The sequence below is a fragment of the Amphiura filiformis genome, chromosome 8 (genome assembly GCF_039555335.1).
Source record: "Amphiura filiformis chromosome 8, Afil_fr2py, whole genome shotgun sequence".
Classification (NCBI taxonomy): domain Eukaryota; kingdom Metazoa; phylum Echinodermata; class Ophiuroidea; order Amphilepidida; family Amphiuridae; genus Amphiura; species Amphiura filiformis.
In genome coordinates, this window is record NC_092635.1 from 30,878,064 (window position 1) to 30,904,642 (window position 26,579).

The window sequence follows — 26,579 nt, forward strand, 5'->3', positions numbered from 1 at the left end:
AAATAGTGCAAAATTCATTACGAAAGGATAGTCAAAATTATCCAAATAGAAATTATTTTCATTTTTACTGTTGGTCATGATATAATTGTGATGCTTTCCAATGCAAACTACCTTATCTTGGCCATGACATATACATCCTTTGCTAAGGACCAGCCAACACTATTTGATTTGCACCATACACCCAATAACAAATAGAGACATTTGGCTAAATTGGCTTGGTTTTCCTTAAGAAATGTTGCCTAGTTTGGCAAGATATTTTCCATACATGTTGGAATGACTATCTGAAAAAACATGGCATACTGTCTCAGTAACTATAAGCCTGCTTCTCATAGTAAATAGCAATTACATCAATAACATATGTACTGGCAAGTGCATGTACCTGTTCTCACTGGCTGGTACTTGCGGATAGCCATGGTTGGTTGGTTGGTTGGTTGACTGGATATCCCGCCTTTTATCAGGCGCACCACATAAAATATGTGTAAATTGGCAGAGGTTCACATAAAAACACCGATGCTGAAAATGGTGTCACAGACAACATAATGCACCTTTCGTTGTAACACACATATTTGTTCTCTGTGAAAACTTTGGTCCTCATTAAACATTACTTATGGAAAAATCACACAAATTGATCACATCTAGCATAATTTATATCCAATGAAAGAATTACAAGCTGCAAGATTCATCTTAGTATATTAGCTACTGTATATCTGTATTAAAATCTTCTTCTCTGTACAATACAAAAATATGTTCAGATATGCCAAATATTGTCCCTGTCTCAGACTGGAATTACTATTAGGCTATTCCAGCTACAATCCATTCACTCCCTATGGTAGACATGATCTTAATCTCCCACACAGGGAATGTGAATTTCAAATGGATGCACCCATTCAGGTAACCCTGTTTGAAATTCACACTCCCTGTGTGGAAGATTAAGGTCATGTCTTCTATAGGGGGTGTATGGATTTCAACTGGAATAGCACATTTAATCAGAATTAAAATAAATATTAGTGAAAATAGGAACAAACATCTGAGAACTATACATTGCACATAGCTACACCAGGTTTCATAAATCTATTAATATTTTCAATTACTGTTTTTGTGCTCTTTCTAGCTGCAAGCATTAAAGCATGGAATAGTTTACACTACATGTATAAAAACTGTGTAGTTTTCAATTCAATATGCTGTAAAATTTGATAATATTAATGTGTTATTGGCCATTTAGTGTAATATCTTAACAACCTAACATTCCATGCATGGTTAACTATATCAACTTAATCAATGCTTAAACCAGAACAAGCAACTCTGGGATGGCTTCAAAACTCAACCGTTGGTTAAACTGGTACCCGTTGCAGCACCTGTGAATGATTTCTATTGTTCAGATCATTAGAATGTGGTTAAACCTCCTGTTCTGCCAGGGTGCCGGTGGTTGGGTTTTGAAGCCAGCCCTTGTACATTATTTATAGCAAAATGTGTCAGTTTTGACCTTTGTGGCCAGCCATACTTAAGGCATATGTACTGCAAACAAAACATCTCTTGATTACTCAAAATGGGATGAGGAAATACTTCTAAACTAAGTGAGTGAATTTCCCTACTGTGAATTTCTTACAGAATGGTTATTTTTAAGTAATATTATATTTTCCTCCATTGAGATTATAGTGATATTATCTATAACATCAACTATTTCATTAAAATTTTGCCCACAAAATTTCCATCAGCAAGTGACAATCAAAGGTGGAAGTAACTGTTTTTCTAACATGACTTTCACATAGAAAGAAAGGCGAGTCACAATCACCTGAATTGAGTCAGAACACAACCTGATTCTTATTGCTGCTGCCCCCAGTGGTACACTGTGGCTACTCTGGGGTACCAGTGTAGTACCAGTGTGTGTACTGTACATGTAATTCCGATGTGTACTTTTAGAGTACCCAATGAAATAGCTGCGCTGGCAGCATTAACAATCTGGTGGTATAATGAGTTATTCCAGTTGAAATCCATACACCCCCTTTGGAAAACATAGATTTAATCTTCCACAGATGGGTATAGATTAAATGGAGTCGACCATACCGGTAACCCCATTTGAAATTCACATACCTTGTGTGGGAGATGAAGGTCATGTCTACCATAGGGGGTGTAAGCATTTCAAATTGAAAAGCCCAATGGAACTCACTATTTTGTTGAGTCAAAAAAGTTTCCCTTATTTAAAAAAAACCCGGGGGACACATGTATTCTGAGGTGGATATCATGCTTGTGCAAAAAAATGCGTAAAAAGGGTAGTTATTCACTTGCAAATGATGTCGCGTACACATCATTCAGGATGTCAAAACTTCAAAAATCAGAAAAAAGGGTATGTTTGATAGGACCTTGGACATGAATCATCAAAAAACTGCAAAATAATGATAGCTTTTTGCTGTTTTACGGTAGTAAACATGACCAAAATACATGTTTTTGGTGTTAGGGAAGCCCTAGGAAAATGCTTGTTTATGGTCCATTTTGAAAATCCATACATGAGCATGATATCCACTTCAGAATACAAGACCACCTGGAAACATTACTAATTACCTGCTAAATGTTCCCCTTGTGACAACAAAATAGCTTCATTACAACATATTGGATGAAACATGGCAAATATGTGTGCCTATTTTGCATAATATATGTATTGCATGGCAGGATATGTCATTAAACATAATTACTTGAGAGAACTACCCATAATGCACTTGTGTTTTGTTACAATTTTCACATTTTAGATTTTTTCCACATAGTTGCTAGGAAAAATTTTCACATTTTAGATTTTTTCCACATAGTTGCTAGGAAACAGTCCATCTTTGCCTCGTAATCGTCCTTTCCACCAGCCAGATGGATCTGAAATTAAAAAAATAAACAAACAAAAATAAGACAATTATTTTACACGGATCATTTTAAGACGCAACTCTATAGTGCCCTAATATTTTGGGACAATCTTGTATTATAAAACCCGTGGTGTCATACAATCACAGCATAAAGCTTGATCCTCTATGTTATGTTAAAAATATATCATTGCTGTTCTGGAAAAAATCTTGTACCTCCAATAGCTGCTATGTGTTAAATATGTACAATATAATATATTGTACTGTGCATATTTAACACATAGCAGCTATTGGAGTTACAAGGTTTTGCCAGAACTGCGACGATATATGCGACATGATCTGGTCCATGGGGGCCAAAGGAGGCACTTTGGAAATTTAAGTTACTGTAATTATTACATTATTATTTACTGAAAACACCAAAGGTCTAGTATGCATGGGTCTAAAGTTATTAAGTTTTTTGATGTATTTTATTGTTTTTTACTCCATATTTTTACCTTTATCTCAGTTTCAAATTTGCAGCCTTTGGCTCCATGGACCAGATTGTGTCACATATGTGGTTCATTTACGATTATAGATTGCTAAAAGGGGGTACATCATTACTACCGCATGTTTATTCTTTGGTTCATTTAAAGTTTGGAAGTGGCCTCAAACATGCTTGTTCGCGGTTGCACTGCAAGTGTGCTGACAACCTGCCTTTAAACACCGGCATCCTCTGCGCAACTTACTTGACGTATTTGATCCAATACTGTAACTAGCAAAACATGCACCTACGTCACTTCAGAACCTGAGGTGAACCAATGTATAAGCTTACCTTCTTTAAGTATTTCTACCACTTCTCCTGGCACAAATGTCAATTCATCTACATCCTGTGCATCATAGTTGTACAAGGTTCTGCATTGTGGTAGCTTCTTGGCTGGCAGTGGTGGTTTTGCTTGTGGTTTAGGACGCTTGGCGGCTGGTGCTGGTTTGCCGCGACCGCCCTTTAATGTCTGCCGTTTAACTCTGAAAATGTTCAAAGATAAGTGATTTCATCAGTTGCATGTCACAAATCAAAATGATCACAGAAACTTTGTTTATGTACAGGGTTACATACAGGCCAGTAGCTAGGAATATATTTCTGGGTATGCAGAATTTCAAAAATGTTAACTTTGTGCCTTCAACAATTGCTTGCATGAAACAGGTGTACTTCACCCCTATCAATGAACTATTGTGGACTACATTGAACAGTTTAACACTCTTTATTTGTACGTTCCTGGGGATATCAGGATATATTATGGGCATATCATACTAAACAGCCAGTTCAATTTAAACTAAGCATTTAGATAGCATGTTTTGCTCACTATCTTTGGCCATGATATTTCCCTGTCGTATTTTGATGATTTGATCATCACAATTTGTCTGATATTTACACACTTTTCAACATTTACCATTGAGCAACAATGGCAATATTTACCATTGAGCATGAGACTACATCTATTATACTAAGCCATTAAAGTACTACAAACCCTGACTCTCCTGCATCTGGTGTGCGTAAAAAGTCTGTAGAGAACTGTGGATTGCCGCGATGTGCCAGTTTTTGAGCGCCACTTTTAGGCAGTGATGGATGAACGCCGCTGGTTGGTCGACGTCCACTTAACCTCTTACGAGGATCTCCAGCTAAAGGCAAAGTATTAACAATACCATTTGAACATTTTTGCATCTGCTGCTATAAACATTTGTAAGGGAAGGGGTATGAACGTTTGCACAGTATTTTTGTGGGATATTAGAGCACATCAGACATATCGAATTGCATTCTGAATACGAAGAATGGCCTGATGATATCATATAATTTTGATTTTTGAAATTAGCAATGTAATACACATTTTATGGCAAATGATTAAAATTGATATTTTTGATATTTAACAGTACTTTCGAAGTAAACTTTATAAATCTGATGATTTATACTTAAAGTGTATGTAGGTGGGATGAATAGCCGACGATCAATTGAAAATTTTGACCTTTCGTATTGAAGATATGGATTTTTTTTCCCCAAAACACCAAAAAAAATTAGGTCTTTTTGGGAAAAAATCCATATCTTCAATATGAAACGTCAAAATTTTCAATTGATCATCAGCTTTTTCTCCCAGCTACATACACTTTAAGAATATATCATTAGATTTATAAAATTTACTGAGGACTGTTATATATCAAAAATGTGAAAAATATCAAATTTTAATAATTTGTCATAAAATTTTTATTATATCGTGAATTTCAAAAAATGAAAATTATTTGATATCAGAAAGACATTCTTCGTATTCAGAATGCAATTCGATATGTCTGATGTGCTCTCATGTCCCACAAAATATACTGTTGAAACGCTCAAAACGCTCATTCCAGATCCCTTAAAACTACATGTATAGGTTAATAAAATAATGTAGATGTAGATGTAGATAAACAAGTAGATGTTGATGCATCTTATCCACAGGGTGGGGGTGGGGGGTTAGTTAGTGGTTCATAAGACACATCTTCATCACCAGAACAAGTGCATTATTTTGTCCGATTTTTCGAGCAACAAGTGATATGCATTTATTAACCTATTTCATACACCAGAAAAGCTACATGTATTTTTATAACAAAATTGTCACTAAAAATGTGGAAAATGTGAGTAAATACAAATGCATCAGTCCGCAATAAAAATGAACGCGTCCAAAAGCACTGCACATAGTATGTGTAGTACACCTGTATGAATGAGTGTATGAATCGTAATTATAAATTTAGATAAATGTGCATAGTATACTCTGATGTGATGATAGGACATATGAAAACCTCACATTAAACCACTCGTGACGTCATGCAATCACGGAGCAAACCTGTACACTATCGTAATAGTTGTAATAGTTATGTTTATTCAGTAAGCATACCTATCACTGGTGGTATTTGTTGCCGTAGTGCACGTTAGTAACCATTGGTTACTGCTCCAAGCCTGAGCTCATACACCTGTTCCGAATTTTGATATGCCATAGGCTTTGTGTTGTGATCATTTTGATCAGTGGTTCGTAACAAAGAAAGCGTGATCCTGTTGACCTAGCAACGGTCATATTCTAACGTGCACTACAACAGCGAATTAATACAAAATTGACAGATGTAGATGTATATAGATAGATATATATAGATTTGATAGTGTGTGAAAATTGAGAATGGTTTTTCAGAATGCATACATTTTTAAACAAATCAAGAAATGAAAATCAGATGTGAAAATTGATCAGTGTGAAAATCAGTTCTTCAACCAAGTCAGTATGAAAATCAGTGCTTATAACCCGAGGCTAAAATACCTTTTTTTAGATCCAGTTCACACGAGTGTGTTTTTCCCCTTCGATTATGATCATGTCATGATCGTATTTCAAAATTAGTATTGTGTGTCCGCTCAATGTCGTCGGCATACTACAATCGTGTCATCATTACCTAATGAAAATTTTCATCACTGGGCCGGTTTGTAGCATGATCGTGTCGTAATTGCCCATGAAAATTACCTGTGTGTACCTTTGCTCAATGGACTTCGTAATTGCCATGGCAGGTGTATAACCAGAAGTGATTAAGACATGATGACAAGGTACTAACCATGTGAACGCTCTCATCATTCATTATAATCGTGTCATAATCTGAAAATTACGACACAATGACGAAAAAATACTAGTGTGGACTGAGTCTAAAATACCTTTTTAGACCCAGTCCACACTAGTATATTTTCGTTATCGTGTTGTAATTACCCGAATATGACACGATTATGATACATGAATGATGAGAATGATCAGCACCTCGTCATCGTGTCGTAATAAATTCATGCTACGGTAATTACGAAGCCCATTGAGTAAACATAAATACAACAACAAAATGCGTACACACAAGTAATTGTCATTGGCAATTACGACACAATATCATGCTAGAAACCGGCCCAATGATGGAAATTTTCATCATTCGCGATTGATGACACGATTGTAGTATGCCGATGACATTAATCGGACACACAGTACTAATATCATAATACGATTATGACACAATCCTAATCGACGGGAAAAAAACACACTCGTGTGGACCGTGTCTTAGTCCCAACTCAAATCAGTATGAAAATCAGTGCTTTAAATCCACCAAGAAGAACATCAATCAGTATGAAAATCAATCTTATAAATGAAACAGTATGGAAATCAGTATTTGAAGAGCTTAGTTTCAAAACCCCTTACATCCACTTCAGAAATTTTGAGAAAACATTAATAAATAAAAAAAAATCATTGATATAAGGGGGGTCTGCAACAAAAGCAGTTTTTGATGGGATGCCTGGGTAGGATGAGCATCCCGCCAAAAACTGCTTTTGTTGCAAACCCTCTTATATCAGTGATTTTTTAGATGATTTTTTGATGTTTTCTCAAAATTGCTCAAGTGGATGTAAAGGGTTTTGAAACTAAGCTCTTCATTTGTAAATGAAAATCAGTGTGAGAGTAAGTAAATATGTGAGAAGTCTTTAAGATAAACCGGTGTGAAAAACCAAGTATTTTTGTTTAAAAATATCAGTGGAAATGAAGAGTGTTTTTGACATCAGTGTGATTAGTGAAGTGTTTTCATGATCATGATATTAGAATTAAGACAAAAGAAGACTTGCTGTATACAGTGGCATGCCAAACTTGAGGGTCGGAACAAAAATCACTGAAAATCAAACTATTTTGGGCAAAAATGCAGATTTTTCCTCCCCAGATTTTTCTTCCCTCATTTCCGACTTTAAAAAAATCCCTGGTGCCAACACTGACTGTATACTTATAAAGCTTATGATTGCTTTTACAAATTTTGCAAAGTCTGCTGGAAGCCACCAATGCAGATCATACCAGGGCAAGATAAACTTCAAAATTCAAAGTTTCCAATCTTCTTTATTGAAACAAATCTCATAATTTTAAACTAAAAACAACAAAAATGTTTGTTTTATTACAATTTTCTTGCAATATAATCAATACAATACAAGTCTTCTTTTTCCTAATAACATTACATCGCTGGGTGGGAAAACCTCATATGTATTTTTAGCCCTTGAACATGGATAAAGCCTTGTAGGTGTAGACTTTATATTGAATAGTTTGCTTTATCCATGTTCAAGGGCAAAAAGTACATGCAGGAAACATCTCATTTTTACTTTTGGCCCTGGAAAATGGATAAAGCCTTGTTTGTGTAGACTTTACATTGATATGTTTGCTTCATCCATGTTCAAGGGCAAAAAGTACATACAAGGTTTTTCCCACCCAGTGACGTTAGCATGAAAACATGTTGATGTAAATAATGAAAACAAGTTGATGTAAATACACAGCAAACTCTGATTACATAGAGAGCGATCACAAATTTGGACCTTGAAATGTTTTTTGAAACCATACAACATGCCTCACTATACATTTGCTTTCCTGAAAATCAAAATATAGAAAGCATATTTTCATTTCACATTCAGTTCTGACATTACGAAACTCACGCAGACCTGTATCTGTTTGATTCATACATAAATAAACTGGTCCAAGTTCCACAGATGGCACAAAAGAGGTTGACATTGTAAGCATTAGTTAACTCTGTTAGTTCATCTATTTATGTAATTTATCATCATCCAGGAAAATAATTACAAAATTATCAACAACGGGACATCGGGGATAAGATCATTATAGTTTATAACAAGTTTCTTCAGTGGTATGCTGATCTGGCACTGTTATAGTGTAAACAGGGAGTGGGGTTCTGATTGGCTAATTGGATTATGTCATCATCACATCCGCACCTCATTCGCCAATCAAGCTGCAATAGCATCACGTGACACAGGTGTGACCTACTTCTTTTTTACGCAATAATCAGTGATGCCAACGCCGCGCCTTAGACGCACAATTGGGGTACTTGCCGCTACTCAAAAATGCATGCCGCTACTTGTCTAAAATTGGGCTACTTTTGCCAGTCTCAGGCCGCGGCAGTAATTTGATGTATTTTCCTTTCAATTTAGCTGAAGTACCGGAAGTTATAAAGTCGAGTGCTTTTCCGCCCAATTGGGTGTTTTGCGCCCTAAATTTGGGTAAATCCGCCCAAATATCTGGTATTGGGTGCTTCCTTGGAAGATTAAAAAATTGGGCTACCTGAGAATCCTTTATCGCGGCCTGGCAAGTCAATGCGCCGCGCCTTGACGCTGAAAAGTTTTGGCAACACTGGCAATAATCAGAAAGAGCAACCGGACACTGCTGAGGGACCTTGCTGAATACTATAGTGAACAGTAGGTAAAGCCATCATTACCCTGCCGTCATGTATCCTGCCTAACTGGAACACTACTGTTTGCCCATCATGCATGATTCTTGCACATTTAAAAGTTGCACAAGTTCAGCATCATGTAGTTCATGATGCTGGACAAGTCGGGGTGCCTATGACTGTTGAGATGTCGACTTGATGGTCGCCAGGACCCCCCAGCAGCAGCCCTTATGCATGTACCAAATTTGTAATCCCTTGTGTAGGTTTTCATTCAGGCTACACACTGTGCAATGAATAATCAGCCAAGTTCAGTCGGGGGGCTGATAACATCTATAAATGCACCTGTGTTGATATAAAGCTTTCTCATGGCAAATTTTCCATCCAGGAGAAGGAAAACATACAAGCATTGTATGGATTGGAAACCTTGCTCACTGCCAGTATTACAGGAACTCGAACCTACGCCAAAGCAAACTTTGTTTAAAGAGTCCTAAATCTTGCCAAAGGTCAAAAAATTAATTATAAAAAACAACCTGCTCTTGTCAAATAAATTTATACTGTAGACAGAACTGGTGTATATATGTGTGACATATGGCTTGTGGGGCGAGTCTGGTTTATATTGCGTGTGACTAAATAAGAGCTAAATACATTTCTTAATAATAATAGTTCATAAATAGATGAATAAATAAATGATGATAATGTCAAAGGTTAAAGGTTACACAAATGTCACCTCTTTTGATAGCCATCAATGTGATGAATGCTCTCTTACCCCCATGAGATGGAATGGCTGGTGCTGCTTTTCCTCTTCTACTTTGTCTAGGAACCTGTGCATATGGTACGGATGGTGTGTTCTTACGTGGTCCACGATTTTCTCTGTACTGAGGATGATTCCTGGGCTGCCCATTACCCTGGTATGCATTCCTACGATCAGCATCTGTTACGTTAACCTGTCGGATTCCTGGTCCTGATAGTGACAAATTGTAATACTATTAGTATGCACAAATTCTGGTAAATTTATTTGAAAGTTTATTAGCACTTTTCAAAACTATAAGAAAAGTAATTGGATAAAATTACCAACAAAAGTTTCTTCTTTAAGAAGCTGTTTCCAATAAGAGCTACAACTATCAAAATAATAAATATTTTAGACAAACTTTCAAAAGGCTTATAACCCCTTGTACTTTCATCATAGGATGAAATTGAAGGATGCCAGGCCTATTAGAACATGAGTGTAATCAAAGATGTGTGCAAAGGCATTTAGTACATAGCTGCATTATATGCAGACTGCTAACAACCACAGTATAGAAACCCAAGCTTGCTAGATGCAGACCAACACAATCATCTGAGTGACATGGAATATAGCCATATCAGCCCTCTCCAATATAATTCTTTCTATTACCCCAACTGCCCATTATTCAGAATCGCATTCTCTGATTTGGTGCCATAGCACATTCTATGTATAGCATTACGCTTAGTTACGCATACAACATAGTCCATGATATACACTGTCGATACATTATGCGTCTTTACCTAGTTGTAAATTATTTTTGAAAAAAGAAAAAAAATAGATATTTTCTCTTTAAATTGCTCTATTTTTTGCAGTAAAAGAATAGAAAAAAAGATTGCTGCCTTATCATCCTTTACACCCAAATTATTTAATGTTTTTACTGCCTCTTGACACATTGGGCTATTCCATTTAAAATCCACACTAACCCTGTGGAATATTTGGCAAAAGTCTTCCACAGAGGGAGTATGAGTTTCAAATAGAATAGACGATTGGGTAGCTTCCATTTGAAATACTCGCTCCAGTTGTGGAAGATAAAGGTAAAGCCATAATACGGGAAAGTATGGGTTTCAAAATGACCCTGACCAATTACATTTGAAAAACATACTCCCCCTATGGAACATATATTCAAAATCTTCCACAGGGGTAGTGTGGATTTTAAATGGAATAGCCCAGGTAAATGAATTTGGCATTACCCTTTATTTCTTAATGCTCTGCCTGCTAGCCATGCGCTTCAAAGGAAAAAGTTCAAGTTTTGAAATTTTTTCTCAAAATATCAAGAGCTATCTTAAGAACTACTCAACCAATACTAGGCTTGTTGGTACTCATTTTAATGCAATTTTCATGCTGATTCCAAATATTGGCACGAAAATTTACATTTCTGAAATTTTTGAATTTTTAAACAAAATTTGAAACATGTTGTCTGCAGTCGACACCCGCATGAAGAGAGTTAATTATATCTACATCAATCCACCAATCATTAACTCATGCTAAACTTACTTGAGTTACGAGGCATTCCGCTCCCAATTGAAACCGTGAGGACCTTTCCAGATGGTTTGATAATAGCTGCATCACTTTGGCCTTGAAGGAATCGGATCTGTCTGGTACCACCTCCACCCCAACCTTCTTTCTTTACCATGAAATCAATTCTAAAATATAACATGTAAAGCACATAGTCAGTTGTCTGATTCATGTATGATAAGAGTTTGCCTCAACTTCAGGTAATTTGTGAAATATCTACAAAGGAAATCCTATCAGGCATCTATATTACACCTTGTACCTTGATTTGTATCCTTTCTTTTCTGTTCTCAAAGTGCTGACTAAAGTGTTTTTCAGTGTCATGGGACGGACTACAATACTCGGCAGTGAAAATGTTGTGTTGCTCGCCTTGAATGAAATGACACTCGCCTGATTTACAATGTTAACCCTAACCGAACCAAACATCAAAAAACCTCAATTCACAAATCATATGCAAGTGCGGGTATCCCATGTGATGCGATTGCATCATCATGCGAACAGTCACATAGCCATTGAAAGCTGCTAGACCCCTGTGGCAAGGTAGGCCTGTGCACGGGTGTGGCACCTGAGGGGTCGGGGGTTCAAAATCGCACCCGAGAAAGAAGTTTTCTCTCCTTCTCCTTTCTTTCTTCCTTCCCCCTTGCCAAAAAGCAACTGGATCGTTAGGGCTAATGCTGTTTAATATATTAGTCTGATCCTTTTAAATTACTCGATTTGTGTATGTATAAATGATGAATTCAATGATAATTAACAAATTACAATACATGATTTTGTTAATCAATATCTAACAGATATGTCTACACTAAGACAACTGTTATGAATTAAGTAAATCAAGAGGAATTACCCAAATTTATGATACCAGTAATTAGATGGAACAACCAATCACAATGAATCCATTATTAACTACCTGCCTCTAAGAACTATTCTGATTGGCTACAGAGAGGGATATATGATGTACAGAGCCAATCGGAGATATTGTAAGAATAGTCAGTGGGGCTGAAGGGGACGAAGCTTAAAATTGCAAAGATATCTAAAAGCTCTATTTTGATTGGTTACTCAGACGATTGTATTATTTAATTAATCAATCAGGGACTGTGTAAGAAAGGCAGCAGTACCCACAGGATTAAGTCTATTGTTAACTTCTCTCTGCCCAAAATACTCACGAATCTGAAAACGCGCACTGCAGCTCCCGACCTGCTGTATCCCTGTACTTCTTGCTGAGAACTGTGAGGAACTCTGTCTTGAACATGGATTCTAGACAACTAGCATATTCATCTTGAACATGGATGACAAAGAAGTTGTCTTGTAGAGTACTGTGAAATAAAGAAAAGATTGGTTCTAATTAAGAATCTATGAGGAAACTATAATATAAGAATTGACAGTAGTTTTCAGAGTCTGCCATATATTCTTGGTTATGCATAGATGCACATCAACATGTATAAACTGTTCTATATTTTAGTCACACTGTAAGTGGACTGACTCATATGGATTGATATAGAATGACATGCACACAGTTCGGCGCAGTAACTGTGCCAAGTGCACTTTGAGTGATGGGCAACTGGTGTAAGCTGATGTAAATACTAGTAAACGACAGCGTAAGTTGTGACTTTGATGTTGCACACAGTAATAAAACCAAATAATTTTAATTTTAATATCAATATTAATTAAGTTTTAATATTAATTAAGTTTTAATATATATATATATATATCGTCTGACGATTGCCTTCTAGGCATGAAACTCAGAGTAACGACTACCTATTCTGGAAGGTCTGTTCTTTGAATTTAAATATATATATATAAATATTATTTAAGTTTTAATGGTAACATTGCATTGTTTAATACTTCACATACATACAGTTCTGAACAATTAACAGCCGTGAATTAATTGATATTCCTTAAATACAAGAGATCAACTAAGCACCACCGGTTGATCCCAAGATCAAACCCATGGGCTATTCCAGTTGAAATCCATACACCCCCTATGGAAGACATGACCTTAATCTCTCAAACAGGGGGTTTAGATTTCAAATGGAGTCACCTATTCAGGTAACCCTATCTGAAATTCACACTCCCTTCAAATGGAGTCACCTATTCAGGTAAGCCTATTTGAAATTCACACTCCCTGTGTGGAAGATTAAGGTCAAATCTTCCATGGGGGTGTATGGATTTCAACTTGAATAGCCCAATTTGGATATGCCACCTTACCTGAGTGAGATTCTATCTATTGCTTGAAGTGGTATCTTACGCTTTAGTACATCTTTTATAACTCCCTTTTCTGGACCTTTCTTGATTTGTTCTCTGCCAATCAGGTAGATGTTCTTACTGGATAGCAGTAGATCTCTTTTGGTCACCTGTCAGGGATGTCATATTTATCGGTTAATAAATGCATATAACTTGTGTAATTGTACAAAATAATGCACACATACTGATATGTTGATGTGTATAATGCATGAGCATGTGTATATCATACACAAGAAAAATCCCAAGATTTGTGCTAATTTAATAACAAAATTGTCACTAAAAATGTTAAAAATGAATGCATCCGAAAGAGTGCGCACACATGCAATTATACAATATTCAAGCACATCTCATATTTTAATAATGTTTGCTCTGATTGGTTCTTTACTATCTAGGAGTGTATTCCAATTATTGAATGGGATGAAGGGTAAATGTGGCTTAATGGTTAAGGCGCGAGCTTCATAATCAAAAGGTTGCTGGTTCGAGCCCCAACACGGCCAGTGTCTTGCATCCTTGGGCAAGACGGCTTAATTACCAATTGCTTCACTCCACCCAGGTGTAAAATGGGGAGCTGCTGGGGGGTAAGCACAATCTAAGTCAGCTGAGAGTACCTGTGCATCAGTTACGGACTTATTGAAGCGGAAATGATTCTGATATATCCTAATGGCAGCGGAACAATTGTTGAAGTGTGCTGGTACTTAGGTGTAGCGCACATTAAATCACTGACATTTATTTAATTATTTAAACATTTCTCTTAAAAGAGAAATAAAAGTGTGTTCACTTTACCTTGAACCTCCTATCGTACTTGCTGACCTTGTCAGCAAACTCAATACGCTCTCTTCTTGCAACGAGAGCTTGCAGCGAATTGTTGTGTTCATAGCCGATGTAGTCTCCAACGAAGTTACGATTGAGTGTATAGCGTTGCCTCTCTTTCTTTTGGTACAAGATATCACTAGCTGCAAGAATCAAACAAACACAAGTATTATGGTATAATTCTTATATCCCCTATTATATGCACCCTGTGTTTTAGGCCTATAATTAGGGTGGAATATGGTTATACTTGTGCGCAGGGTATTCCGGAAGTTTTTAAAATCATCAAATTCTGGGATAATCTTCAGAGGGTGCACACTGCCCCATATGCCACCCCCAGGTTTGTCTGCAACTTGGAGTACTATAAACACATTTTTAAACACTTTTCTACAATTTATCTACTCTATAGAGGTTTCCGTGTTCTATAAGCTGCATATCCTATCAGCGACTGCTATACCTTGTTTAAGATTTTCAAAAGAAGTACCTGCATGTGCAACCATGCCTGTTTCAAAAATAGCCCGCCAAAGTCATGCAGGTAACTCCGAGGTCGTGCATTGAATTGGTTTGAATGAGGAATACTACAGGAACCAGCACCTTTTGTTAGAAGTCACACATGAGTGACGTGGATAACCTCTATTGTTGTTGGACAAAATTCTCCATGAATTAGCTAGATATTTTAGCCTACCTTGTTCTTTTAGTCTAAGGTAGTACTTGTGAGCATTGTATCGTCTGAAAGCCTTCTGCAGTTTGCGAGCATAGAAGTCATACTTCCTTTCTCTCTGCTCTTCTAACAAGAACAACTACAAAAGGAAAAAACATAAACAAGGAAACCTTTGTCACTCGTGTATTAGCAAAATTATGTGGTACTATAATAATACAAACATTTAGATGAAAAGCAAACATATTGCATTTACACTGGGCTGTTCAGGTTTAAATCCATACACCCTCTGTGGAAGACATGACCTTAATCTTCCACACAGCGTGTATGAATTGCAAATGGGGTTATCTGAACGGGTGACTCCATTTGAAATCTACACCCCCTGTGTGGGAGATTAGGTCATTTCTTCTAATGGGGGTGTATGGATTTCAACTGGATAGCCTAATGTGGACAGCCCCTATCATGGTGCACTTTATGTTCCAAATGCACAGGGACCAGAGGATGAGTTAAACCTGTGGTATAGCATTTGATTAAGGGGCACCAAGCCTGATTTGATTTGATTTCAAATTATAACTCCCTCCATCCCCTTTGATGCAATGTCATTGATTTAGACATTCCCCAGAACTTTGCCCAATTTTAACATACCAATTTTGTGAATGTTTAAAACAACATTATATATTATCATTTTTGTGTAGCATTTCAATTCTGTGAATATCAAGTTATAAAGTAAATAATAAGATATATTTGTATAGCTCAAATATCACTTCTAAGAATATCTAATGGGCTTTACAATATACTCTCCGAGTTTGTCACTACAGCAATTCCAAAATATAAACTTCACAAATCTGACATGATCTGATCTTTGACAATTCTGATTTGAACTAAAATGCTTTTGCAAATTTTTCTTTACATAGGGACAGAGGAAACCAAAACGTACTGAAGTCCTTGAATAAATTCATCAGGTCTGTAAATTATCCATGACATTAAGAATTTCATCTGATCAAGACCAGTTCAAAACTTAGGTTTTTCTGAATGTTTCATCAAAAAAGTGCAGTGCAGTGATTTATAGTGCACTACGCACAGGCACAACATCTAGACGTTGATCCACAAGCCTCAGCACACTTTACCAACCATTGGTTGACTTCATCAGCAGTGTTGCTGTTTGGAAGTGCTGTGTGATATTGAACTGGTAACTCTAGAAGTTGGAGCAGCATCACCTCCTGTGTCAAAGTTCTTATGCAACACTGGATCGCATAGATGTGAAAGTTGGTAGGCCCCTTCGTCAATATCACACAGCACTTCAAAACAGCAACACTGCTGATGAAGTCAACCGATGGTTGATGAAACGACCAGAACAACGCAAGTTTTCAACTGGTCTTGATCAGATGAAATTCTTAATGTCAAAATGTACTGAAAACAAACATTACCAGATGAAATTAAAAGATATGCTGGTTTCCAGGTGACAACCATAAGATGTACATGATGGCATCCATATTACATGAAAATTACTTGGTACATCACAAAACCAATTAATACAGAGACTCCAATCTCACTCTGATACACAATGACAATGTACTTACGGACTCGGGAGCTTTGATGAAGACCTTTGTCTTTCCTAGCTGCCACTGGTCAGGATCCATGTTGACGGCATTCATCAAGTGCTTGATACCAGATCTGACATCCCCACGCCATCGTGGCCATGTCTCGGGGGTCAGTAGCGCATATCTGAAAATATTTTTCCCATCGTTTTATTCATACAATTGCAATATTAGTAGAACATGTATGCGATATTCATAACACGGTACGTACATGGCATATGGGATGGTCACACACATCAACAGGACTGACCTCAGGCACGATTGACAGAGTGACACACATTGGCGATATAGACGCTGGAATTAAATAGCAATTTTCTTTGTTTTGCCTCATTTGTTCGACTCAAAATTAAAAGGGGGGGGTTGTATCTGACAGTGAAAACTAACATTTTGTGGAAAAGAAATACAAATTTATTTCTGATGGAAATGTTATAATATTGCTTAAAGTTACATTACCTCCTAAGAAACTTGTCAAATTCTCTGCGGTACGCAAATCCAGCACGTCTGACACGAATGTTCTCTTTAAGCCCCAGGTACTCCACTTGATGGTATACTCTACAAAACAAGAATATTACACATATAGAGTGTCAAATACATAAAATAAAGACAATTCTTAGTCAGTGGGAGTGGTCTGGTTCGTAGACACATAATCTGATTGGATGATCGCATTATTTTGGGTGCCGTTTATCAAGCTGTAGACGACCCCACGTCATTACAAGTGTTGATAACCCATAACACGTTTGTAGAGGTTCGCTTATGTATCGCGTTGTATGCGTAGACTAGTGCAGAATAGGCGCACGCGCTAGCAGTACGCGCAACAGAATACGTAAAGTTGTAAACAAGTTTTGTTCATTTTATAATAAGTGGTGTGTTTATGACGGTAACTTAGTTTTTGCTTAAAAATAGTTTACAGTTATTAAAAAATAATATTTAACCGATTAAGAATGAGAATAAACGATAGGAATTTTTGTTTTTACTATCCTCTACCTATGATAGATGACACAGCCAGGTCCAATATTTTTATTGTAGTGGATGCTGGCATCCACTACTCAAAATATTGGACCTGTCTGTCGTCTATCACACGGTAGAGGATAGTAAAAACAAAAAAAATCCTATTGTTTATTCTCTAAATATCAAATGCATTGGAGACAAAACAAACTCAGCTAAGTTCAGTGGGGGATATGGACCTTGAAGTTCTTGCAAGTCAAAAACACTCCTTAGGTTTCATACAACTGTTTGGTTTGATTTGTTCGGGTTTTGACAACCCAGGATAGACCAAGAAAGCCTCTATTGAAGCTTATTTCCATTGGGGTCCATTTGAAAACTGGGACGGGTTCACCCTACTCTTTTCGAAACTGGCTGCGAGATACATGTACAGGTATGGCTCTCTGCACACAGGACCGACGGCTTAGCGTCCCTCCGAAGGACGGAGTACTTTCATGATTCATTTACCTAACTCTAAATGAACCGTGGGGAGAGCAGAAGTCTGAAATGAATCTACAACGTTGCCAATTAATTTCAGACTTTTTTTTTCCAAGTCAATATCCCAGCAAATTGCCACCGCCGAGAATTGAACCGGGACCTTGTGCACCAAAGGCAAGTACCCTAACCATTGCGCCACGCTCTCCCGATGTATAGGTTGACACTACCTTACCTTTTCTCTTCCCAGTCTCTTGGCCTCTTGGTCTCATTGGGTTTGATACATCTGATATAGTGAGGTTGACACTTCTTACCTTTTCTCTTCCCAGTCTCTTGGCCTCTTGGTCTCATTGGGTTTGATACATCTGATATAGTGAGGTTGACACTTCTTATACCTTACCTTTTCTCTTCCCAGTCTCTTGGCCTCTTGGTCTCATTGGGCTTGATACATCTGATATAGTGAGGTTGACACTTCATATACCTTACCTTTTCTCTTCCCAGTCTCTTGGCCTCTTGGTCTCATTGGGTTTGATACATCTGATATAGTGAGGTTGACACTTCTTACCTTTTCTCTTCCCAATCTCTTGGCCTCTTGGTCTCATTGGGCTTGATACATCTGATATAGTGAGGTTGACACTTCTTATACCTTACCTTTTCTCTTCCCAGTCTCTTGGCCTCTTGGTCTCATTGGGTTTGATACATCTGATATAGTGAGGTTGACACTTCATATACCTTACCTTTTCTCTTCCCAGTCTCTTGGCCTCTTGGTCTCATTGGGTTTGATACATCTGATATAGTGAGGTTGACACTTCTTATACCTTACCTTTTCTCTTCCCAGTCTCTTGGCCTCTTGGTCTCATTGGGTTTGATACATCTGATATAGTGAGGTTGACACTTCTTATACCTTACCTTTTCTCTTCCCAGTCTCTTGGCCTCTTGGTCTCATTGGGCTTGATACATCTGATATAGTGAGGTTGACACTTCTTATACCTTACCTTTTCTCTTCCCAGTCTCTTGGCCTCTTGGTCTCATTGGGTTTGATACATCTGATATAGTGAGGTTGACACTTCTTATACCTTACCTTTTCTCTTCCCAGTCTCTTGGCCTCTTGGTCTCATTGGGTTTGATACATCTGATATAGTGAGGTTGACACTTCTTACCTTTTCTCTTCCCAGTCTCTTGGCCTCTTGGTCTCATTGGGTTTGAAACATCTGATATAGTGAGGTTGACACTTCTTATACCTTACCTTTTCTCTTCCCAGTCTCTTGGCCTCTTGGTCTCATTGGGTTTGATACATCTGATATAGTGAGGTTGACACTTCTTACCGTTTCTCTTCCCAGTCTCTTGGCCTCTTGGTCTCATTGGGTTTGATACATCTGATATAGTGAGGTTGACACTTCTTACCTTTTCTCTTCCCAGTCTCTTGGCCTCTTGGTCTCATTGGGTTTGATACATCTGATATAGTGAGGTTGACACTTCTTACCTTTTCTCTTCCCAGTCTCTTGGCCTCTTGGTCTCATTGGGTTTGATACATCTAATATAGTGAGGTTGACACTTCTTATACCTTACCTTTTCTCTTCCCAGTCTCTTGGCCTCTTGGTCTCATTGGGCTTGATACATCTGATATAGTGAGGTTGACACTTCTTACCTTTTCTCTTCCCAGTCTCTTGGCCTCTTGGTCTCATTGGGTTTGAAACATCTGATATAGTGAGGTTGACACTTCTTATACCTTACCTTTTCTCTTCCCAGTCTCTTGGCCTCTTGGTCTCATTGGGTTTGATACATCTGATATAGTGAGGTTGACACTTCTTACCTTTTCTCTTCCCAGTCTCTTGGCCTCTTGGTCTCATTGGGTTTGATACATCTGATATAGTGAGGTTGACACTTCTTACCTTTTCTCTTCCCAGTCTCTTGGCCTCTTGGTCTCATTGGGTTTGATACATCTGATATAGTGAGGTTGACACTTCTTACCTTTTCTCTTCCCAGTCTCTTGGCCTCTTGGTCTCATTGGGTTTGATACATCTAATATAGTGAGGTTGACACTTCTTATACCTTACCTTTTCTCTTCCCAGTCTCTTGGCCTCTTGGTCTCATTGGGTTTGATACATCTGATATAGTGAGGTTGACACTTCATAAGTCTCTCTACCAACTTGTTTGCTTGAGTCTGCAATAAAAGGATCAAATGGCAAGACAATGTAGAAGAATTATATTGTTTTCTTCATCAAAAGATCTCAATGTGGCAGCAGAGGGAAAACTTGTCAATAAAGAAATACATGTCTTAAATATAGGCCTTGCGGGAGGGGGCACACACTGAAAAATGGGTGACAAGGCTGTGGAGGGCACACTGAAAATGGGTGACAAGGCTGTGCAGGCACATTAACCCCAATTTTTCTTCTCCCTCTCACCCAGTTTTTTTGCTGTCATAAAAAAGATCCCCTTTTTAAATAGTTCTAATTTGATTTTAGATAAGCTATCACCGAATTACTGCCCCTCCTTTTTTTTCCTAAAATAACCACAATGTTTTCAAAATTTTGCTCCATTTTTAAAATAATTTTTTATTTCTAGACTGTTATGGCCCAAAATTGGTCAGATCCCACTGAATGACCCCTCATTTTAGGGCTTCTCACTAAATGACTGCTTTTTTGATGTCATATCTCTCACCCTAGTTTTGCTGTCTGTACCCCCATGGGCCTGTTAACTTACCCTAATCTTAGTGGCAGATGTTGTAGGTCTTGTCCTGGTTGCTCCTCCCACCTTCTCTGGAAAGATACTTCTTATGAAGTTGCTAAAATTTAAACAAAATACAAGACAACATTCATTGCAAAGTAATAATAGGTATATCACCTCAAAAATAAGGGCAGCAGAAACACGTTATTTAATGTTTCTACATGAATGACCTTTATTAAAGCATCAAAAATCAAAAAACCGAATTGAAATCGGTCAATGCATTGTGACGTAGTGTCAATTTTAAGATGCTCATAAATGGAATGAAAATCTGCCACAAATTGCTATAATGACAAAATTGGCACATTTCGAGATTTTGAAGGTTTATTTGGACACTTGCTTGAAAAAGCAACGTTAATTTAAGTATCACAGGTTAATTGCCTATCTTTTTTAACTTCGTCAAAGAAAACAAAATTAAAAAATTTATCATTGAATAATTATAATAAATTAACCAAATATACTATTTTAGCAATTCCGGCCAATCTGCAGACAAATTAAAGTTGAAAAAATGACTTAGTTCAGCTAATTAATATGCAAAATTGATGCCAAAAGAAAACCGTACATGATATCAGGGTGCGTTTTTTTCACAAACATATGTATACAAAGTTCTTTCAATTGATAACAAAAAAATACACAAAAAGTAATCAATTATGCAAATTAGCTTATTACAGCTAATTATGTATTCATGATATTAATTATTATGTAAATTAGGCATGAGTAATTTTGGTTTTTTTCGATGTTTAATGAAAGTCTTCATTCATCATGAATTTGTCAAGTATGAACCTGTTATGATGTTGAGTAAAGAATCTGCAGTTAATTACTTTAATATAATACAAAAAACAAACTTTGGCATTTTGACGGTGTCTGGAATAGAATTTTCATTTTTTCTGTAAATATGGTATGTGTCACCATTGCTCAAAGCCAAATCCGAAAAGTAAAAATAAAAATTCATTTGCAATGAGACTTTAAATTAACATTTTAATATCTGGATTAACATGGGAAGAGAAGCGGTAAACGGAACAGCCCCTGTATTATACCGCGTATACAAAATGGTGTGGCCTTGGACACACACAATAACTTAGAACTATTGTGGTTTGGAATATTACTCCTTTAAACTCACTTAAAAATGTTTTTTTGTTTCAAATCGTTTTCCTCAAGTGTGCCATTCGTTGTCGACGGAAATAATTTACATGCTTAGAAAGATTAGTATTTCAGCTAAATGGTGGTTGATCTTGATTTTTCAAAAGGCCTATATTTATTGATTTATGAGGGATCTTCAACAATCCATAAAAATAGGTAGTAGCTCTTAAACGAAGCAATATTTATTTAAAAAAAACCCGATGGTAGTCACAGAAAGGTTTCACACACCATATATCAAAAATTCAAACAATTGTGATAAATAGCACATATGAGGAAATTAATTTTTCGGCATGGATGTTTGCCAAAATTGAACAACTTTCATGCGCGCGCTTTTCAATTTACTGTTATGCTTGCATGCACAGTGTGGCAGAAGTATTGTGCAGCCACTGTGACATGCCTAGTAATAAGTTGAATATTAGAGTTATAAATTTTTGTCAATAATACAAAGCCCAACTATGCAGAGGGTAACTCACCCTTTTAACTCCCCTTTCTCTACCTCATCTTTTTTACCTGCCCTCTGATTTTGACAAGGATTGGGCACCACTAGATTCCATTGTTGAAAATTTGATGCTAAATAATATTACAAAATAACATGACATCTTTCATTCCATTAGCCTTTTCGAGATATGACGGACACAATAGGATGGCGCTGCATGAAGTGGGCGAAGTCTTTTGAATTTGCTGGGTTTTACCCAGATTGAAGACTGCCCTCCTTTGTTGTACGCCATACCTCGAAAAAGGCTAATTAGAGGCATGTTTTAATTGACCTGTAAGAACATAACACATTAACTTTAGGAAATTAAATTTTAAAGAGACCCAAAACTTAACCACTATTTCATTTTGCTTACAGGAAAGACATTTTGAGATATTAAATAATATCACTATTAAGTGCATGCGCTGCAACATGTCATATTAGCACTGAGATATTGGCAAATCACACCGAAATTAGTAACTATGATTTTCTGACGTCACTGTCTTAGGAAGCTATATGGATTATTATAGCAGGTTTTTTTTTTGTTACATGCTGCAATTGCTAGTATGATATGGGCATATGGATATTCTATTTAAAATTCACATCACCCTGTAGAAGATTTAGCTAAAGTCTTCCACAGAGGGAGTATGAGTTTTGAATAGAATATACAACTAGGTAACTTCCATTTGGAAAACTCACTCCAGTTGTGGAATATATAGGTAAAGCCACAATACAGGGGGAGTATAGGTTTCAAAATGATTAACCCTGACCAATTACATTTGAAAAACATACTCCCCCTGTGGAAGATATTTCCAAAATCCTTCCACAGTAGTGTGGATTTTAGATGGAATAGCCCATATGATACAGGGACAAGAAATTAGCTGTTATAGCCAAAATAATCATGAGAGCCAACTTGGGTACGCACTGATATTTGCGTCGAGCGTACTACGCAAATACCGGCGCTTACGGCGCAAACACAGCTTCTGTGAATTGACCAATCACACGGTCGTTGCTAGGCAAGGTCATGGTTCGGTCATGCATGTCGCGCGATCGTGTTATTCTATGAAAAGTACGCTGACGCAAAGGTACATCCTCTCATGATCGAGAATTTGTTGATTTGACTATAGTCACTATATTTTTTATAAATTTGTAGTTTTTGCTCACTTTTCACTTGACTGCATAAGTTCTATGAGGTCTGGAAATAGCACATCTCGGTTGCGTTCACAGAATCCATCTATGGCGTATTGCACCTGCCAAAAATACAATCATATGGTTTGAGTTACTGGAACATTCTGTATAGCAGGATATTTTTCAGTAATAAACACATCAAAAGAAATAAATCCCCCTCTCAACATGTTGTCATAACATTGTAAGGTTTCGTTTTGTACCAATAAAATAACTTTGAAATTATTATATGACTGTTTACTAAGTGTTGTGTGAAAATGAGAGATTTCCATGACTTCAGGGCTGAATGAGCCTAAATTGAAGGCAAAAAGTGCCCTTCTCAAAAGTCACAAAGTAGGCCTATGCTTGTCACAAAAGTTGATTCATGGCTTGTTACTAATGGAAAACCCCATCTGGTTGAGTGCAGTTTAAAATCCTCACCAAGTGAACATTTACTGTAATGTGTATCGATTCTTGATCATTCAGCCATGCAAATCCCCTTGGTGCAGAGTTCAGCACAGTGAGTTGTAAGATGGCCAGTTCAATTCCTTGTCCTAATACGCCTTACAGTTACCAAGCATAGGCCTACTTTGTGACTTTTGGAAAGGGCAGTTTTTGTCTTCAACTTGGGTTCATTCAGCCATGAAGTCATGAACATCTTTCATTTTCACACTTAGTAAACAATCATATAATTATTTCTAAGTACGTTTTATTGGTACAAAGTTTTACTTTACGATGAAATTTTCAGAGGGGGACTTATTTCTTTTGATGTGTTTATATATAAAAGGATTTAAACTTTATGACCCGATTATTACGTCACACTTCCAAGAGCTCACAATCGGGTCATTCCGAGATCGTAATAATATCTGTTCACACAAAATAAATACTTCTCCCATTAATTTTGATCCCAGTAAATACCTTTCCAGCATAGTGATGTATAAGGAAGCCGTCACTTGTTCCGTTGTAATGTTTATGAGTTGCCTGCGCTCCAGTAAGCTTCTGTAAGAGTTTCTCATCGGCGCCCTCTGTCACCGCATGTAGGGTTGCACACACATCATCCAGGATACTCATTATACCTGGGGGTACCTGTATAGACAAAAAGAGATGAAAACAGTTGACAGGTGCAGTATATTGGGCTATTCCAGTTGAAATCCACACTACCCCTGTGGAAAATTTTGGAAATATCTTCCACAGGGGAGTATGTTTTTCAAGAAAAGCGTCGTCATGAACGCAGATGGTTGAAAACCAAACTAGAATGTGATCGTGAAGTATTTATTGAGAGCTGCAAAGCTTACACCCGACAACTAGAACAAGCGAAGCGTGATCACCATCGTAACAAGATCTCCGAATGTGATGATCGGCAATTATTTCGACTTGTCAACGACATGACGCGTCCTACTTCTGCGCCAATTTTACCACCACATGATGGCGCAAAAAAGCTGGCCAACAAATTTGGAACATTCTTCCAAAACAAGATCAAGAATCTCAGGAGTGCACTTGACAACTCGGACTCGCTCAACATTTCTGCTGAAATCTGCGACCAATGTGTTAGTGAGTTCACCGCATTTAGAGCTGTAACTGAGGAGGATGTTGGTAGCATCATATCAAGCTCGGTAATCAAATCGTGTCCTTTGGACCCGATCCCATCATCGCTGCTGAAAGACTACTTGGAGTCTCTTCTCCCAAGTATCACTCGCGTGGTCAATATGTCACTTATTTCAGGCGAAATGCCACAAGAACTCAAAGTCGCGAGAGTTGTTCCACTGCTCAAGAAATCTGGTCTAGCTTCAGAAGAACTAAATAATTATAGACCTATATCAAATCTTAAATTCATGTTCAAGACAATTGAAAAAGTTGCTGCTTCTCAGTTGAATTCATATCTTGATGAAAACAATTTGCATGCTCCAATGCAGTCAGCATACCGCAAACATCACAGCACTGAAACGGCTCTGTTGCGCGTTCAGAATGACCTGCTTTGTGCAGTTGATCAGCGTAAGGAGGCCGCTCTCATTTTACTTGATTTTCGGCTGCGTTCGATTTGATTGATCACGACATCTTGCTGCATCGACTGCGTCAACGCTATGGTATTGATGGCACTGCGTTGAAATATATGTCATCCTATCTGAAGGGCCGTTCTCAGTGCATTGATGTTTGTGGTGTCACCTCTGATGAATTCTTTCTTCATGAGGGTGTACCTCAGGGATCCGTATTGGGTCCACTCATATTTACCATGTATACTGCCCCACTAGGTGACATCATTTTCATCCTATGGGTTGAGTCATATGATTTATGCTGATGACACACAGTTGTATATAGTTCATGATCCATCCAAGCGTAGTGAGAGTATTGATATAATTGAGCGGTGTGTTTCAGATATTAAGGCATGGGCAGTTACCAATAAGCTAATGCTGAATGATACAAAAACTGAGGTTATTCATCTGTCATCTCAATTTGTCAAGACCCTGCCACTACCACCACTTACCATTGGTAATGCAGCTATAGATCCATCGACCTCAGCCCGAGATCTTGGTGTTGTGATTGATAGTGCACTTAACATGAAAGAGCATGTAAAAGCTTTAACAAGATCAGCCTCTTTTGCTATCTACAAGATTGGTAAGATCTGCAAGTATCTTGATAGTAAATCAACAGAGCGCCTTGTACACGGATATGCGTCAGTTCGAGACTAGACTGCTGCAACAGCCTTCTGGTTGGCCTGCCAAAATATGAGATTGCCAAATTGCAGCGCATCCAGAATTCTGCTGCGTCTAGTCTCTCGTGCAAAATATCGTGACCACATGAAGCCAGTTTTATACGATCTCCACTGGCTTCCGATTGAACAGCGTGTCGTGTACAAGGTGCTCCTGATTACTTTCAAGGCCTTGCATGATCTAGCCCCATTGTATTTAAAAGAATTGGTTAATACATATCAACCCACCCGCTCACTACGTTCCACTACACAAAAGTTGTTGAGTGTCAGAAAGTGCAATACAAAGTT

The 26,579-nt window shown here is 37.5% G+C and overlaps 1 protein-coding gene across 3 annotated transcripts in view; it reads right to left on the reverse strand.

The window, feature by feature from the left end:
* Window positions 1-2,217: 2,217 nt before the first annotated feature.
* LOC140158944 (unconventional myosin-Ie-like) overlaps window positions 2,218-26,579 on the reverse strand; it is an 81,619-nt gene continuing 57,257 nt past the window's right edge. For 2 of the 3 annotated variants that reach the window (XM_072182234.1, XM_072182233.1), the window contains exons 12-27: window positions 24,503-24,670; window positions 23,585-23,670; window positions 20,788-20,869; window positions 20,142-20,248; window positions 17,122-17,220; window positions 16,651-16,795; window positions 15,098-15,212; window positions 14,389-14,558; window positions 13,570-13,715; window positions 12,528-12,677; window positions 11,347-11,495; window positions 9,835-10,029; window positions 4,349-4,499; window positions 3,655-3,845; window positions 2,771-2,859; window positions 2,218-2,728 (exon numbers count right to left, since the gene is read on the reverse strand). In XM_072182234.1, the coding sequence (XP_072038335.1) occupies window positions 2,783-2,859; window positions 3,655-3,845; window positions 4,349-4,499; window positions 9,835-10,029; window positions 11,347-11,495; window positions 12,528-12,677; window positions 13,570-13,715; window positions 14,389-14,558; window positions 15,098-15,212; window positions 16,651-16,795; window positions 17,122-17,220; window positions 20,142-20,248; window positions 20,788-20,869; window positions 23,585-23,670; window positions 24,503-24,670 (2,031 nt within the window). In that variant the 3' untranslated portion in view covers window positions 2,218-2,728; window positions 2,771-2,782. The remainder of the gene's footprint in view (window positions 2,729-2,770; window positions 2,860-3,654; window positions 3,846-4,348; window positions 4,500-9,834; window positions 10,030-11,346; window positions 11,496-12,527; window positions 12,678-13,569; window positions 13,716-14,388; window positions 14,559-15,097; window positions 15,213-16,650; window positions 16,796-17,121; window positions 17,221-20,141; window positions 20,249-20,787; window positions 20,870-23,584; window positions 23,671-24,502; window positions 24,671-26,579) is intronic. The other variant, XM_072182235.1, reaches the window with a different exon arrangement.